This window comes from Pteropus medius, unplaced genomic scaffold (assembly GCF_902729225.1).
Source record: "Pteropus medius unplaced genomic scaffold, Ma_sr-lr_union100, whole genome shotgun sequence".
In the NCBI taxonomy this organism is placed as follows: Eukaryota; Metazoa; Chordata; class Mammalia; order Chiroptera; family Pteropodidae; genus Pteropus; species Pteropus medius.
Genome location: NW_024340700.1, coordinates 6,038,802 through 6,054,714, shown reverse-complemented (window position 1 = coordinate 6,054,714; position 15,913 = coordinate 6,038,802). Strand labels below are relative to the sequence as shown.

The 15,913-nt window shown below is 62.4% G+C and overlaps 1 protein-coding gene across 12 annotated transcripts; it reads left to right on the top strand.

The window, feature by feature from the left end:
* The first annotated feature begins 1,789 nt into the window (after nt 1-1,789).
* Nucleotides 1,790-8,654, top strand: LOC120617758 (uncharacterized). Of its 12 annotated transcripts, none has more exons than XR_005657054.1 (3): nt 2,161-2,341; nt 6,092-6,462; nt 6,769-7,012. XR_005657054.1 is itself a non-coding variant. In XM_039881632.1 (2 exons), the coding sequence occupies exons 1-2, from the start codon at nt 2,004-2,006 to the stop codon at nt 4,843-4,845; spliced, it is 756 nt and encodes a 251-aa protein (XP_039737566.1). In that variant the 5' UTR covers nt 1,790-2,003; the 3' UTR covers nt 4,846-5,440. The 12 variants fall into 12 exon arrangements, 1 of the variants encoding a protein (XP_039737566.1); XR_005657049.1 differs by having other exon boundaries at nt 6,709-7,012; XR_005657041.1 differs by lacking the exon at nt 6,769-7,012 and adding an exon at nt 7,456-8,654 and having other exon boundaries at nt 2,165-2,341.
* Nucleotides 8,655-15,913: the final 7,259 nt, after the last annotated feature.

Here is a 15,913-nt window from a genome sequence, read left to right as displayed (position 1 = left end):
GAACACACACAGCGAGACTGCTTTGGGGTGCCTGGGAGGACGGTGCAGGGAGCGACTGCGGGGCCCCAGGGGCTGGCGCGCCTCGTGGGCGGGCTCAGGGCGGCGGGCGCAGCAGGGATCAGGGACGAGAGGCACAGCAGCCGCTGTGTCGGGGGAGGCGTCGACGGCTGGGCAGTGAGGCCTGGAGACCCGAGTGCCCAGCTTCCGACGGCAGGCCTGGGAGGCCGTGCTGGCCACGCAGACTCTACAGCGCGCCGGCACGGACAGGTGGCCGCAGGTGGCCGGCTGTCGGCGGTGAAGGACAGAGCAGAGGTCCCCACGGATGCGCTCCTGGCTGGTCAGTGCTTGTTCCTGCTGAGTCGGGTCTGCAGGCCCCGGGCGGGGTCCTCCCAGGGCAGCCCTGGCCCTGTCTCCACGGTGCCCCTGGGGAAGCAGAGCCGCAGGTCCCGTCAGAGCTCTTGGAATAGAACTCACCAAGCGGCCCTCACCCACGGGCCTGACGGGGCGTCCTCTGGTCCGGTGGCAGCGGCTGGGCTGAGAGCATAGCATGGCCGGGGCTGGCAGGGTCGGGCCGGGGCTGCAGGCTGCTCAGCGGTACCCAGCAGAGCGGGGGCCACAGAGAGGCTGGACTCGAGTCCTTCTCCGAAGCATGGTAAGTGGCACAGTGATAAAAATGGCCTGAAATAGAGAGGCCCGGAGGACATTTGCTGCCAGTCAGACGCCGACCCGCGTGGCTGCTGTGGGCCCCTGTGGTCCATGTCAGCACGGAGCCCGGCCCACTGCGGTCCCCCTCACCCCTCCGCAGGCACTCAGGGCGACTTCGTCACGACGGGCCATCCAGGCAGGGAACCGAGTTCCCAGAGTGCCCTGGTGAGCGGGCGTGGGTCTGAGGAGTCACAGAGACTCACAGGGTGACAAGGAAATGCGGGAGGGAACGTCACACAGCAGAAGTCGGAGCAGGTCCAGTCGTCTGAGGCTGGGGCTCCCCAGCCGAGGGTCGCGTGTGCTGGGCCAGGTGAGGGCCGGAGCTGGACGGGCAGGTGGCAGGCGGAGCACAGGTGTCGCTGAGGTCACCGAGGGCCTGTGGGCTGTCCAAGTGGTCACTGTGATCCCCTGAGAACCAGGACCACAGACGAGGCAGTGGCTGTGGGGAGGCCAAGCCAGCCGCTGGCAGAGGGTCTGCACTGTCCTGAGCAGCCCGGTCACTCTCTCGTGATCCTGGGAGATTGACAGGGCTCCCTGGGGACATGTAATGTTCACCAGCTTGGTGAGGACTCGAGTCCAATAGAGGCGACTGCAGGTGCCTTGTCCCCGCCCTGGGGACTGGGCCCCCCTCTGCCCTGGGGGGGAAGGGCATGCCCCCCCTCAGGAATCGACTTGAAACTCAGTCTTGGCTCCAGCTAAGTGGACTCCCGGTGAGAATGTCCCCTCAGTCACAGATATCTGAGACCCAGCACAGTGACAGCACGGCAGGCTCTTATTAAGGTTGGCTCAGGAGTAGGTGACCGGACAGAGCTGCTCTGGGACCCGCGTGTCAGACCCACAGCGTCCCTCCGAGGCGGGGTGGGCGTCTGAGGGGCGCGCTGCAGCCCAGGCCTCAGGGAGCGGCCTCGGCCCTTTCACAGGCCCACCCCGCCCTGGCACGGCCACCCGCCCGAGTGCCGTGGAGGCCGCCGCTGTGCCCGGGGCCAGGAGGGCAGCCCGCTCTGAGGCTGACTGAGAAGCCGGGAACGCTGCCATGAAACACAGTCCCCGAGGGACGGCGGGAGGTCAGGGCCCAAGCTGACAGGCCGGTGTGCTCGGGCCTCGGCTGGGCGGATTAAAGAGCTCTGTCCTGCAGGGAATGGCATGAGCCTGCGGGAAGCTGCACGGTGTCCCCCGGAGCCAAGGACACAGCGGAGTTCAAAGACCCCACAGGAAGCCGCACGGTGTCCCCCGGAGCCAAGGACACAGCGGAGTTCAAAACGACAGGAAACAGTGGGCTGGATGGCAGTCTCTTAGGGATGAATTTGGGCCATTGTTTGAAAGAAAAAGTTTGGTCAGAAAGCCCACGCTGTCCAAATGCCGGGAGGAGGGCGGGGCCCACGGGGAGTCGGGGCTCCGCGCCAGGCACGGGCCCCCCGGAAACGTCCCGCTCCAGGGCGGCGGCGGCGGCGGGCCTGGCTGGGGCGGGCGGCCTGGCTGGGGCGGGCGGCTCCGGGCATTCCTTTCCAGCGAGTGATCAGAGGCTGCAGCTCCGCCCAGGAACAGGCCCTGGAGCCGCCGCCGGCACCCCGGGGAGCGACCGGCCCACGCTGGGGCTCCCCACGGGGCGGCCGCTTCCGGGAGGCTGTGATAACAGGTGACACGGGTAGGACAGGTAGCACAGGTGCGAGGCAGTGGCTTTGTCCCCTGCGAGGCGGCTGTGGGAACAGAGGAGGGAGAAGCGGCAGCAGCTCGTCGTGGGTGGGCCCAGGACACGGATGGCCGAGGCGGGAGCTTCCGCTGCCATGCGGCTCAGCCGACGGGGCGTCGGGGTCGGGGCAGACGACCAGTGACGGGGCCCAGTGGGGTGTGCATGACGTGGGACCCCAGAGAGCAGGGTTTGGGTGGGGAGTGTGTGTGTGGTTTGAGCTGGGTGCAGACCCCGGGGCTGAGGCCCCACTGGAGACGTGTCAGCGTTCAGAGAGCCGCTGGGACGGGGAAGGGCAGGGGGCAGTGAGAGGAGGCGGGGTGTGGACAGGGGCAGCCCCGAGGCCAGAGGAGCCCGGGAGGCAGCGACGGCGCGAAGGAGCAGCCAGCGGGAGAGCCGGGTGGCGGCCGCAGCGGGGAGGAGCGTGCGGACGGACGGGCAGTCCTGCCTTGCCCCCTGGCCCGGGCCGCTCGCACTCAGAGGTCGGGCCTGCGGCTGGAGTGACACCTGGGAACCGGCCCGGGCGAGGACGCTGAAGTAGGCGGTGTCCCTGGGGACGGCAGACGCTCTGGGATGACGAGCTCGATGAACAGGCCAGGCTTTGATTCCGGTTCTGCTCCTTGCCGGCCACGCACGGGGCCGTGGGTCAGGGCGGTGAAGCCGCACGTCACAGGCGGTGACTCCAGCGAGCCGGGAAGGAACGTGCCGGCTCCCGCCGCGGGGCCACCAGGGAGAACTGGCGGGCTTTCAAGGACGTGGTGCCTGGCCCCCTGGCCGCGCCGCCTCTGGTGGCTCTGCTCTCCAGCTCCGCGTTGGGCAGCGCCAGAGAGAGGAGCAAACCCTCTCCAGCGGCCTGGCCTGGGTCTCGCCGGCCCATGTGCAGAGGGGGCAGTGGAGGCACAAAGTGTGACCACGACAGGTCAACATGGAACGAGGAGGGGCGTCTCAAGAGGGTTGACGCTGCGCGGGGGACGCGCCACGCACGTCCCCGACCCTCAGCTTCCCCATCTGCAGCGGGCACACGCTGTCCGACATTGCCGTGCTAAAGGCATGGTGACCGAGACCTCGCACGCAGGGATCGGGTCCTGGCGGGCGCCCGGTGGCCCTCGCCGACCGGTAGCTGCCACTCTCCTAGCCGGAGAGGGGGCGTGCGGTGAGCTCGCGGTCCAGGGCGCGGCGGGCACACTACCTCAGGGCCGGGCTCGCTGTCTGAGCTCCAGTCCCCGGGGGAGGCTCGGCAAAGCAGAGCCAGGCCACCGAGCTGGCTCGGGGCTCACAGGACGATGAGCCAGGAGGCCTGGTGTCTGTCCCGAACCCGAACTCTTGGAAGAGCTGCGTGTTCCCTCACGAACGAGGAAGCAGCTCACAGGAAGGGGCTCCGGGGAAGGGCCTGTGAGGAAGGGGCCCGGCCAGGCTGGTGTGTCCGGCGGCCGGTGTCCCTGACAGATGACCAGCTCTGTGTAAGCGCTGCACCTCTGGGCCCTCGGCCGCGTGGGTGTCCACTTACCACATCAATTTTACGACCTGGTTTCTGAGAAGCATTTGCAAATGTTTTCTGTTTGTGTCTTCTTCGCGGAAGGACAGTGAGGCACAGATAAGGAGGGTCAGGAAGGGAGGATGGTCTCCGTGTCCCCGTGTCCCTACGTCCCTCCCCAGACGCCCCCACATCCTGTTCCCAGAGCCAGAACCCCCCACGGGGCAGGAATTCCTGAGCGACGGTCTCAGCGTCCCGTCACGACTGGTACAACATTGATTTATAGTCAATCACCATTTTAAAGTACATTCTGGAAGTTGTTTTTTTTAAAAAATTATCCAAACACGGAGGACTTATAAAAGAACAGAGAGCGTTTTTCACTGCTTCGCCAACAAGGACCTGCCCCGGGGCCAAACGCTTGGTGTCAGCCTTAATCTAAATGACATCCAGGAGTTTGATGCTGTCGGGTCAACAGCGCCCTGTCTTGTCACAATTAAAAAGGTGTCGTCCTACAAAATCATCGTCTCTGAGTCAGGATTTCCTCTCCTCCTTTGAACGCAGGGTGTGTTCTTGCCAAACAGCGTGGAATGTGTGGCCCCCAGTTCTGCTGTCTGCGAGGCTGGCCCAGACCTTCCGGCTTCCTTCTGACACGTTTGCCGATGGGGAGAGAGCTGGCCAGCGGGGCCCGGTCTCCCTGCCAATCAGCCGGGACTTCCTGCCTGCTTTTCCTGTGGCGACAAACAGATTGTCACCGCCTCAGCACCCCCGGGGCTGGTCAGTAACCGGCACCTCTGCCGCGCGGGCCCTGAGCACTGCCCTGGCCGGGCCCACAGAAAGGACTGTCCCCGTGGGTGACACGGCCAGGACACGGGTGCAGGCCCCCGTTCCGTGCGGGGACCCCGCCCTGCGGGACAGCCGAACCCCCTGTCCAGTGCGGTTCGGGGAAAGCAGGAGGCGGGTGAGCCTCTCGCTTCAGTGAAGTGCTGAGGCGGAGCCAGCGCAGGGCTCCCGGCCACGCGCCCGAAGTCCCCGCCCTCTCCCTCGCCGGTCACCAGTTTCATCTGTGCGAGGAGCCAGCCCAGGGCGGCCCAGCATTCTGTGGCCAGCAAACTGTAGGGGACATTGCGCTGGCTGGACCGAGCCGCAAGGACCCCTGTGTACGGCCGGGTCACAGCTGGCCTGGAAACGGGACAAAAGCTGATCCCTTTGACCTGGCCACATGCTTCGCTCCAGCGGCAGGGGCCCCCTGACCAGGTCTCCCGTTTCCTGGAGGCTTTCGCATTTCAGTCCCTCCCTTTGTGTTCTGGAAGAATCCTCCGCGTCAGCGGCGGCACCCCCTTTCCACTCGGCGAGCGTCCAGCAGGCCGAGGCCCGAGGCCAGGGGCAGGGACGGAGCCCCACGGTGAGGCGATGCGGCCGCAGAGACCCCGGAGGACGGGGCAGGAATGTGAACTCCTGCTCCAGAGGAGATTATTGGATTTAAAACTTGGCAGAACATTGGCCGCTCTGGAGGTTAACTCAGCCGATCCCGACGGCGGCCGCAAGCACGTGCCGCGGGGGCGGAGCGGGCCAGGCGGGGAGCCGCAGACCTGCCCGTCCGCGGTGGGTCCCGGGGGGTCCCTCGGAGTTTCACTCAACGGAACACGCATTTTACGGAGCTTCTTATCTCGAGATCACAAACGGTGGGGACACAGAGGTGACAGGATAGCGTCTCACCCTCCAGAGTGCTCGGTGCAGGGCCCAGGCAGGCCGGTTAGGTCAGGAGCTGCCGGCTCGGGGCCCCGGTGGGCCACGGGGATTCTGGGTTGGGAGGAGCTGGAGGAGGAGGAGCGGGGAGGGTGGAGAGAGGAGCTCTCCTCTCCCCCAGGTGCCCGTGTGGCCGCGGCGCAGTGGCCCAGACTGGCCCTGCTCACAGGGGCCCAGCGGCCGGCGGGGGGCGGGCAGGGCGTGGACCCAGCCTGTCTGCACAAGGACATCAGTAGCTAGGGCAGGCCACGCTCTGCTCCCCTCCGAGTGGAGCCTGTGCAAGGGGCCGGGCAGGGACACGCTGCAATGTCCCCTCCTCACACATGCCGGACACTCCGACTGGCCGCGGGCATCCGAGCGAAGCGAGGCCACGCCTGTCCTCTCGTCCGTTCCCCGGCGCGGCCGAGTCAGGCTGGTGCCCGTTTCAGACCCAGCGCGGAAGAATGAGATCGAAATCGTGTTGACTTTCTACCCTCCAGTGAAAAGCGCGTTGGCGTCTTTCTTCCTCAGCCCAAAACGACAGCACAAGGGACAGCCAGGGTCCCGGGGAGCCCCCGCGGTTTGGACCAGTCCCGCCAGGGAGCCTCGCTTGCCTGCATCTGAGCCTCGGTTCTGTCACCTTCTTGCCAGAAGGTGACTTGGTATCTCTGAGCCTCAGTGTCACCATTTGCCAAGCAGAAGACAACGCAGGTCGAAGAGTGGGTCACGTGACCCGCCACCCCGACCCGTAACGAGTAAAAAGGCAGGGGAGAGGGGACCGCGGCGGCCACCGGCGACCAGCACGGCTCGCGCAGGCTCCATCCCTCTCCACGCGCAGACTGTGACCCGTGGAAGACAGGAACGGTGCCCCGTGAGTAGCTAACGAGTGACAAACACGCACATGATTCGGGGGGAAATCATCTAGTGCAAGGTGTAAATACTGTCGGAGGGCAGGGGAAGAGCAAGAAACGTGGAGGGGAGTCCTAGCAATCATGCTCGAAATGGCTGGCCTGTTTCAGGGTTTTCAAACTGTGTCACTTAGAATTAGTTTCAGATGCATGTAGCAGGAAACACATATGAGAAAGATGTTAAAAGCTGATTTTCCTTTTATGTAAAGTGAATCTGGAGGTAGCCCGTCCGGAGTTGGTTCGTTACACCTCCCTTCACCCATCATCAGGGATCCAGGCCCCCTCGGTCTTTCTGTTTCAAATTTCCTCATGGTGGCAGAACGGCGGTGCAGCTGTGGCCATCACGTCTACATTCCATCTGGCCGAACTAGCCTCTTCAGACAGCTTTCCCGGAAGCCCCGCCCGGCACCTCCTTCCAGCCCTGGCCGTCTCCACGGCAGGGAGCTGAGAAATATGGTTTCTGCTCCCAACTTGCAGGAGTTTTGTGACTAGAAGGGAGGGAAGCATGGTTGTCTGGCGCGTGGTAGCGGAAGCCTGGCCGCGTGGGGCACGAGCTCCGCCGCTCCTGTCCCTCTTCGTCCCCTCCCCACCCCTTTCCCTGTCCTTCCGAGCTCGGCTCGGATGGCGCCAGGACGAGGCGCCCACGGCGTGTCATATGTGTCCACACGCAGCCTGTTCGCCTGGACCCGCGGACCGTTTTCTTAGCTAGACTGTCTCATTCCCCCGGGGGTGCCCAGCGCCAGCCTGGACGACACAGGGCTCCGGGGAGCGTGTGTGCCCCGTTCAAGGCATGCTCCCTCCTGTGCAAGCAGCACGGGGTCCTGGCCACAGGGAAGGCGGGGGCAGGAGAGGGCCCGGGCTCCGGGCCAGCCTGCTGTGGGCGAGTCACAGTTTCTTTACCAAAGTCCTTCCTGGTTTAGCTTTGTTTTGTTTTGTTTTGTTTTGTTTTGTCCTAGACACTGTAATTCAGCCAGCTGCCTCTTGACTGATGACCATCCCCCCCGTGTAATGACCCGTCTTTGGCTTAAAAGAAGGACATTTTGGACTGCGAGGCATCTTCTCTGATCGTTTTAGGTGGATGGAGATGACAAGGTTGTATGTTTTAAAAGGTGGAGCAGATCAACAGGACGGCGAGCGGATCGGTGCTCGGATGACGTCCTGGGCGCGCGTGGTGGCCGGGCAGGCCGAGGAGCAGCCGTTAACCACACTCTTTTCTTCTCTTCCCAAAATAACTCCTGCGTCGGTGAGATGCCGCGCGTGCAGAAAAGCAAACCTTTGCTCTCTCACCCGCGGAAGTCACCGCTGAGGATGCTGGGGAGACTCAGTGCAGAGACCCCCAGTGCCTCCCGCCCATGGAAAGGCAGCCAGGAATCACGTTACAGAAAAGAGAGAAAGCAACGATTTAAGCTACTGCGTGTCTTCGATTTCACGGTGCTCGGAGTCGACCAAATAAAATGAAATCAAATGTGTAAGAAACACGTTTTTTCATAAGCGATTTTTTAGATCCTAAAAAAAAATTGAGCTGAAAGTTTGGGGTGAGGGTCCACTGTCACCGAAGAAGTCTCGAATGTTTTCCAGTGCCGTAACTTTCCAAAACGCGGGGACCGCCCCCCGCGTCGGCGCCTGGGGCTCTCGGCCACCGCGCTCCCGTGGCTTCTGTTGGCCGCAGCGGAACTGACTGCCGCCCGTTCCCGTGCCGGGGTCTCGGCCGCGTTCCCCGGGGGTCCCTTCCGCACTCACACGGGCTCGGCGTCCTTTCCCCCGGGACGTGTCGCCCTTGCGTTTTTAAAACGTTCAATGCGACTGCGGAACGGCGATGTTCGGGACGGGAAGGGCTGTTTTCCAGCAGCGCTCACAGGCTCAGCGGCCGATTCCGGCTGAGCGCTGAGACCTTGGCAGGGTGTGGCAGTGCTGAGTCCCGGGGCCCTTCCTGAGGACCCCTCGCGCTGCTGGCGCGGGCCGCTGGGAGGGGGCCTCTGGCACGCGACACAGGTGTCCGCCTTCCTCTGCCTGGACACTCGGACACTGCACTTTGCCCCTGACCTTTTCCGTCTCCCCTCAGACAATCTCGGCGATTACCGGTCATTGGGAAAAGTTGCCTTTCCATGTGAAGACTTGTTTTTCTCTTCATTAAAGAAAAATGTTTTTAAACATATTTATATATATTCTGTTCTGTTCTTATTTCCAATAAGCCAATAGCCCTTATGTTGGCGCATCTCCAAATCGAATTGGGTCAAATCATATGAAATCGTCGCTTTCTCGCGTCCGCCAGAGCCCGCGGTCTGGCGTCACTCTGTCCTCGGCGGCTGCTCGGGCTCCGGGGCCGTGCGTCCGGGCCCTGTGACGGCCAGCGCGGGCGTCGCTCTCTGGTGACGAGTTACCGGCCCCGTCGTGTCTGTGTCTCTGTGACCTCTTCTCACTTTATTCTGAATCCCTCCCTCAGTGATGTCCTATTCTCTTTATCTTTAGCTAAATTTCAAATAATTCGTTATTGAAACGTTTTCTCATTTCCTGTAGAATGTTTTTAGAGTAAATTTAACCTTGGTATTTTCAGTGCAATTTCCCCCTTCTTTGCTGCTTTTTCTTTACAGTGAGGTCTCATGTTCTCCTTTACAGCTCTCCCTCCCCTCCCCCCCCCCCCCTCACTCTCTGTGGGCAGCTTCTGGAACCATCTCTGTGCCTAAACGGAGCGGAAACTTCACCTGAGGGGCGGATTCTGCACTGGCTGCTCTGGGGCGGCCGGAAGGTGAGCCTCGGCCCAGGTGGAGCCTGGAGCAGGACGGTGCTCCCTCTGTGCAGCTTCGTTCACAGCCCCGGGTTGCGGCGCATTCCAGCAAGTTCTCAGCTCGGCCTGTTCTCCAGGTGGGGCCCTCAGGTTCTGTTGGGACGATGCCTCCTCCCGGGCAGTCGGAGCCTCACCTGGACGGTTCCACACCTGCCCCCCTCCTCGCCTGGGCTCCGGCTCCCGTCCCCACTCCGATAGGCCGAGGGCAGTGGGGACACCTGCCCCGGCAGCGGCCACCACCGTTCCGCCTGCTCTTTCTCAGGCTGCTGCTGCGGCTCCTCGGTGGGTGGGGGCTTAGGACTTCGAGCCTGTTTCATATTTTCTCCCTAAAGTGTCCACGATTTGTTCCTTTTCAAATGTAGGTTTATTAGTGAACGTGTCCAGAATTTCGTCCCCTTTCCTTTCCCCAGGGCAGGAGCTGTCCTCCCAGATCTCCCCCCCCCGCCCCACCTCACTTCCAAAGGATAATGGTGTGAAATTAGTCTTTCCTTCTTTGGACGTTACTATTGTGTTTTAATCTGCTTTTGACTTCACGGTTGTTGACGATTTTGCGGATGGTGGCTCTGTGCTGCATTTATCTGAAGGAGGCCCTCAGGGTACCTTAAATAATTTCACATTTAAAGGTCATTTCAGTCAGCTCCTCGGGGTCTTCTTATGGGACTTATCTACGGACTTATCGGCACTGGGCACACTGGGCCACTGCCTCCCCGAGGCCCTTCCCCATCTGGCTGCCGCCCACCGGATAGGCGGGCACTCCGCTCCTCGGCCTCGCCCAGCCCTCCCCCCTCCACCCCCGTAGCTGTGGTTCGACCCCCTCAGCACGCTGACAGCGCCACCTCCACCCTGGTGTCTTCCCTCTCCGGGGAGGGCTCACCTGCGTCCCTGTCATCCCTCGGCCAGCCAGCCCTCTGGCGGGCCTGCCAGCTCCCGGCCCAGGGCAGGTCTGGCCTCCGGCTGCCCTGTGGGGCCTGAGGGTCCCTGTCATTCTCTCACGGGGGTGGGTTCCTGCTCCCGCCCACACCTGGTCTGTCGGAAATGCCTTTGGCTCCATCTGCAAAGTTCCGATCCAGACCCGATGCTTCTCCCGCCCTCCGGCCCGGTTCCTGCTCCGTCATTTTCTACCTGCGCCTTGCGGAGGCGTCTCTCCCAGCCTTTCTGCGTGGCCCCCGCCTGCACAGCGTTTGTTCTCGGTAAAGCACTGGGGGGCCTTACAAGGGCTCCCCGTTCTCGTTCTGTCAGCGTGGAGGGCGATGGGCCTCATGCGGCCTCACCTGCCCGGCCCGGCCCCGCCCCTCCGCGCTCCGCCCCTGCCACGACCCCCTGGCCCTGGTGGTTCCCTCTCCCCGGGTGGCGGGGGGGCTGCTCTGCCTGGCTGGGAGGCTCCACGGAGCCCCCTCTCAAGTCCTTGCTCAGCTGCTGCTTGGCAGCGAGGCCACTTCATTTAGAGTGGCCACCAGCAGAGGTTCCATGTAAACAGGGTGGCATAGGAGGGTCCCGACGTCACCTCCTCCCGCAGCACGTGGGCCCTCGTCTGCCTGTGCCACGCTCCTCGTCGGCCTCTTTCGAGGGCGCAGGCTCCGTGAGGAGTGGGTTTCGGGGTGCTTCGTTCACGGCTGAGCCTGCGTGTGGTGGACAGTGAGTGTGCCCGGGACGAGCAGACCCACACAGGGGAGAATCGTGCTCCCCACGATGGCCGACGGCCAGTGGCCGCGATGTGCCCGCCGGGCAGGCCGCTGTCCTTAGCTGGGGCGAGGAGGGGCAGTTACCCCGGGAATGCAACGGGGCAGGAAGCTTCACGCACAGCGAGTTACAGGGGAAGGAGGGGAGAGTGTGCGGGGCGACTGCGCCCCACATCTGGGGGGGCCCTCAGCAGCGGGGGGCAGACAGGCTCAGAGTCGCCGAGAGGCGCGAGTGCCACCCTCGTCACCCGCACAGTCCTCAGCGACAGTGAGTGTCCTCGTGCGCCTTCTGGACCTCTGTCATGAGGCTGCGTCTGGGCCACCAGAGGGGCATTCCCCTCGCGACAGGCTCGGACTTTTAAAAGTTTAATTTTGAAAATTATGGGTTGGATTTAGTGCTGCATCTTCGATTGAGAAACTTCAGCTATGAGACTTGGCGCCATTGTTCGGCCTGCTCGTCGAACCCCGCGTGTCCGCTTCACTATGCTGTGTCCGTGGTGTTTTCCGTGGACAGTGGAGACTCCAGACGACGCCCAGACGCCCCAAACCTGTCCCAGTGAAACGCTCCTCCGCCTTCCGGAAGCGGCCTTGCCCGGCTTCCCGTGAATCCCGAACGGCGAGGACGTCCCTTGACTGCGTCTTTAGTAACTGTCCTTGAGACGCACGGAAGGAGCCTCTTACGCCTTCCGCGAGCCCAGCTGGCACACGGGCCCGAGGTGCTGCTGAGCGGTGGTGACACATGGCCCCGGAAAGCAGAGCCGCCGGGGGCGGGGAACGTGGGGAGGGGGCCGGGGCCTGTGGGGCTGGCGCGCTCCTTCCCTGCGGTTCTGACCCACTATTCCTGAGACGCGTCCGCAGGGGCCCTGGGTACTGTCCCAGCGGATGGGGCGCAGGAACGGGAGAGCACCTGGAAGGAGGAAGTGGCTCCCTCTGGCAGAGGACGGGCAAGGATGCTGAAAGGCCCGAGGCGGCCGTGGCGAAACCGGAAGGACAGGTGGGGCCGGTCCGCTCAGCCTCAAAGAACCCCTGAGCCTCCTGCTGTGGCCGGACGGCTCTGTCTCTGAGCCTCCTGCCTGAATTCTCAGCCGTGTTCCTCCCTTCTCCCCGCGGGGCCCCCCGCCGGCCCGGGGTTGCTAGCAGGAGATCCGGCCCCCGTGTGGGTGGCAGTGCTAACTCAGCGCTGTGCCTGGCGCCAGGGACAAGCCCGGCAGGCGTAAGTGGGGCTCTCAGGCCCCGCCCCGCCTGTTCCCTCGGGCGTGGCCTCCCCTGGATGCTGGGAAGTCACCTTGCCCGCCAGGGAGGAGCGAAACCTACAGGCCAGTGTGGTTTCTCCTCCTTTTAATCCAAGGACACACTCTTGAAAATGAAGCTCGCCACATATAAAACCAGGGCCATTGAGTAACTCTGAGCTGGGCCGTCGGACAGCTCGGCGGTCCCAGGGGAAAGCCTTTGCTTAGGACAGACGTGCAGAGGGACGGTTCCTCTGTGTGCCCCGCGGGCTTTTACATCTGCTGCATGTGTCATTGCGTGTCGTCCCCCGGGACCCACGCGTGTGCCCACCCGCACGTTCGATGCTGAAAGTGAGTGACGCCGCTTCCGGGTGCTGTGGAGCTGAGGGACGTGGCCCTGCCTCGGTCCCCACCCCGTCAGCGGCCGTGCAGTCCCTGTCACCTGTCCCGGACCCTCCCTGCAGGACAGTGTGTCTCACGCTTGGCTGCTATTCGCGAAGGCAAGTCCTTAAGTGTATAAAAGAGCTGTCTCAGTATCTTTGACAGACTTTGCATAGTAATAAACTCTCACGTCAGAAAAATGACTCTTGGGTGAGGTCCGGTGTCCCAGTTTTTAATGAGCCAATATTGTCACCATATCGGCACCTCTTGGTTGGCACTTGCCATCTGCCTGGCGTTAATGCAAGTGGACTTTTTATGGATGCCTGTCTTCTGTCCTCAATTAGCTCCTAAGCTTTTAAAACCAGGGGCTGCGAGGTGCCATGCAGCTGGCTGCGCCCTGTCACTCTGCAGACACGGGGCGAGTGCGTGAGTTTAGAGCACTCGGGTGCTGGTGTTCATAGTGCCATCTCCGTCACCGACTTACAGAGCGCAGGCTTGGGGTCGGCCTGACCGGCGTGGGGTCCCAGCTCCGGTGTGCGTAGGCTGCAGCGGTTAGGCCGAGTCGCTCCAGTGCTCTGGGCCGCAGCACCCCCACCCCCTCCTCCCTGTGCCTCTGTCCCCTGTCCCGACGCAGCACGGAAGCCGAGGCCGACCTAGAACGGCTGGGAAGAGCTCTCCTAATGGGTCAGGGAGGCGCCCGCCGGGCCTGCCTCGGCCTCCTGTCCCCACGGGCAGCAGTGCTGGCCGTTCGCAGGCCACTGGGCGAGTGCCAAACGCGCTCTAGCTTCATCCGCCCCTGGAGCTGGGCACGAAACAATGCCCGGGACAAGATGCAGACACCGTCATCCCGGAAGGGAGGGTGCCTCAGCACGACGTTCGGCGTGTGCTCGGTGGGCGCTGGCCTGGGGTGGGACATGGACGATGCCAGCGCCTGCCCAGGTCGGATGGGGGAGGGTGACCTTCGAGGCTCTGGGATGTCCCTATGGCGGCAGGTAGCACCCTCTGGGACGCTACAGGACACCCCCGGCCTCTCCGGCCTGCACTGCGTCCTCAGTGAATCCCCGGGTGTTTTAAGCTTTTGGTCATTTTCGAAGTGGGGCGTTCCGATGCTGAGTCCTGCTGTGCCCCTGCTGTGTTGCTGGCGGCCTCACGGGTGGTGTCCGGTGGCCCTGGTGCCAGCCCAGTGGCCACCCGCTCGCCGGGGGCGGTGCTGACGGAGGAGGTTCACAGCACACAGCCCCCTCATCGCGTTGTGTTTGAGCAGCCGGGCCGCTCTGGCAAAGGCCAGCGCAGGACCCGCCTCGCCTCCCTCCTGCGGGCGGGCACAGCGGGGCCGTCCTGCCCGTCACTCAGTCACTCGCGCGGTGCCCCGCTCGCCGGGAGCACGCCTGGCCCCTCTCCTCCCCTCACATCACCCCGGCCCCGGCGACTGCGGCTCTGAGCCGGGCTTGGGGGTCCTCGAAAGGCAACCGCGTCCCGAGGCCACAGCCCCGGCCCCATTGTGTGACGCGCTCTGCCACGGGGCCGCGGTTCCGTCATCAAGAGGGACGGCCTCCCAGCCCGTGGTCGCGAGGTGGCCCCCGATCTGCTTTGGCCGTGGAACGTGGGGTGCCTTCGCGAGCTTGCTCCTAAGTGGTTTTGTGCACCTGCTCCTTCCTTCCAAACCCCATGCCCACCGGAGCCCGTGAGACCCAGAGGGGCCAGCTACACGGCCACTCGGCCCTGACAGGGAGCTCGGCAAGGCCCCGAGCGGACCCAGTGACACAGAACACAAGCGTCCCCTGAGCCCAGTGACGCAGGAACGTCCCCTGAGCCCAGGTCCCAGGACCGCCCAGACGATACCTGGACCTGTGAGCAAAGCAGGCAGTTAGTTGTCTTATGTCACAGAAGTTTCATGGTCGCTTCTTGTGGACATCATGAGCCCTGTCTGAGACGGGGCTGGGCAGCCTGTCACAGGTGGGCTTTGCCTGTGTGTGTGGGACTATGGGACAGGGCCACCTGAGCAGAACTACCCGATACGCAAGGGTGGAGGCATCGGGCAGGAGGGCCAGCCACCGACAGTGTCAGATATACACACCCAGGCCAGGGCCTGGGGCCAGGGAGGGCTAGTTCCCTCAGAAGCAGAGAGGGGCCAGCCCCCCGGCCGAGTGCTGGCTTGTGCCCGGCCCTCAGCAGCAACACCTCTGTACAACCACACCCCCACACACATGCGAAGTCACACACACTCACACACATGCACACACTCACACGCCCACCCTCACACGCATACGCACACGCACACGCACACGCACATGCACACGCCCCCTTCCCTCCAGCTGCTCTCTGAGATGATGCTCAGCAGGTCACGGCCTCCTGAAAGTTGTCCCAGAGGTGCCCTTGAGGGGCCATGGTGGAGTGTGAGGGCCGGGGGTGCAGCGTCAGCCTCCACGTGCCAAGCGCGTCCCAGCGGGTCCAGGTCCCGGTGAGCGGGGGTCTACTGTCCACACCACTGCCCCTGTGTCCTGTCCCGGGCACCCACCTTCCCCGGCCACTGACGGCAGATGTGCTCTGGGGGTGGTCACTGGCCACGGACACGCCGTGGGCTCCGGCAGGCGACGGGATCTTGGTGAGATGCGCGTCCTGAGAGTTCCAGGCGCTGACGCTTCCATTTACACCTCTGTGTCGTCCCAGGGGAGGACCGTGGCCCTGCGTGGAAGACCTCGCATTTCCAAAGCCACACGTTGCTGAAACCACCTGTGTTCTTTCTGATTGATGACAAGTACAAAGAAAATAAGTCTAACTCATCGAATAGTCCTTATCAAATGCTAGATACCAGTTTCTAAGTGTAGGATAAATGCCATCGATATTTCAGAAAATCGCTTTAGGTGGCACGTACGTGAATACTTCCATCCTTACAGTTGTTTATTTTAATGTTTATTAGGGAGAAAAAATACTGCAGACATATAACTTGGCAGTTTTGCTTCAGAAAGAAGCTACGCTATGTGTTTAAGTTAAAAATTAAGTTAGTTTAAGGAAAAATATAAGGTAACGATGCTCTATATGGTAAGAAAATATGGCAAAAATTGTGGGGCAAATACTAAAGTTTGAGAAGTGTAAAGCATGAACAAGGCATATTTCTTAACTTGCTATAATTGTTTTCGGTGTTTTGGAAGATCACATATTCTAGTTTAAATTATACTAGTGAGTATATTTAAGTTTTTCAGAGTAATTATTAAACTTGTATTTTTCAAACAGCGTAGAAAATGAGGTATGTGTATGTGTGAGTGTGCCCTGTATGTGTGTGCCCTGTGTGAGTGTGAGAGCATGATTGTGTCTGCTCATGTGTGTGAGTATGTGTGCT

What these genes read in the sequence shown, in the direction of transcription:
- LOC120617758 (XM_039881632.1), top strand. Translation starts at nt 2,004, where the DNA reads ATGAATTTGGGCCATTGTTTGAAAGAAAAAGTTTGGTCAGAAAGCCCA. An exon ending in CCGGGAGGCTGTGATAACAG is followed by an intron (nt 2,342 to 4,427) that starts GTGACACGGGTA and finishes CTTTGAACGCAG; the next exon opens with GGTGTGTTCTTGCCAAACAG.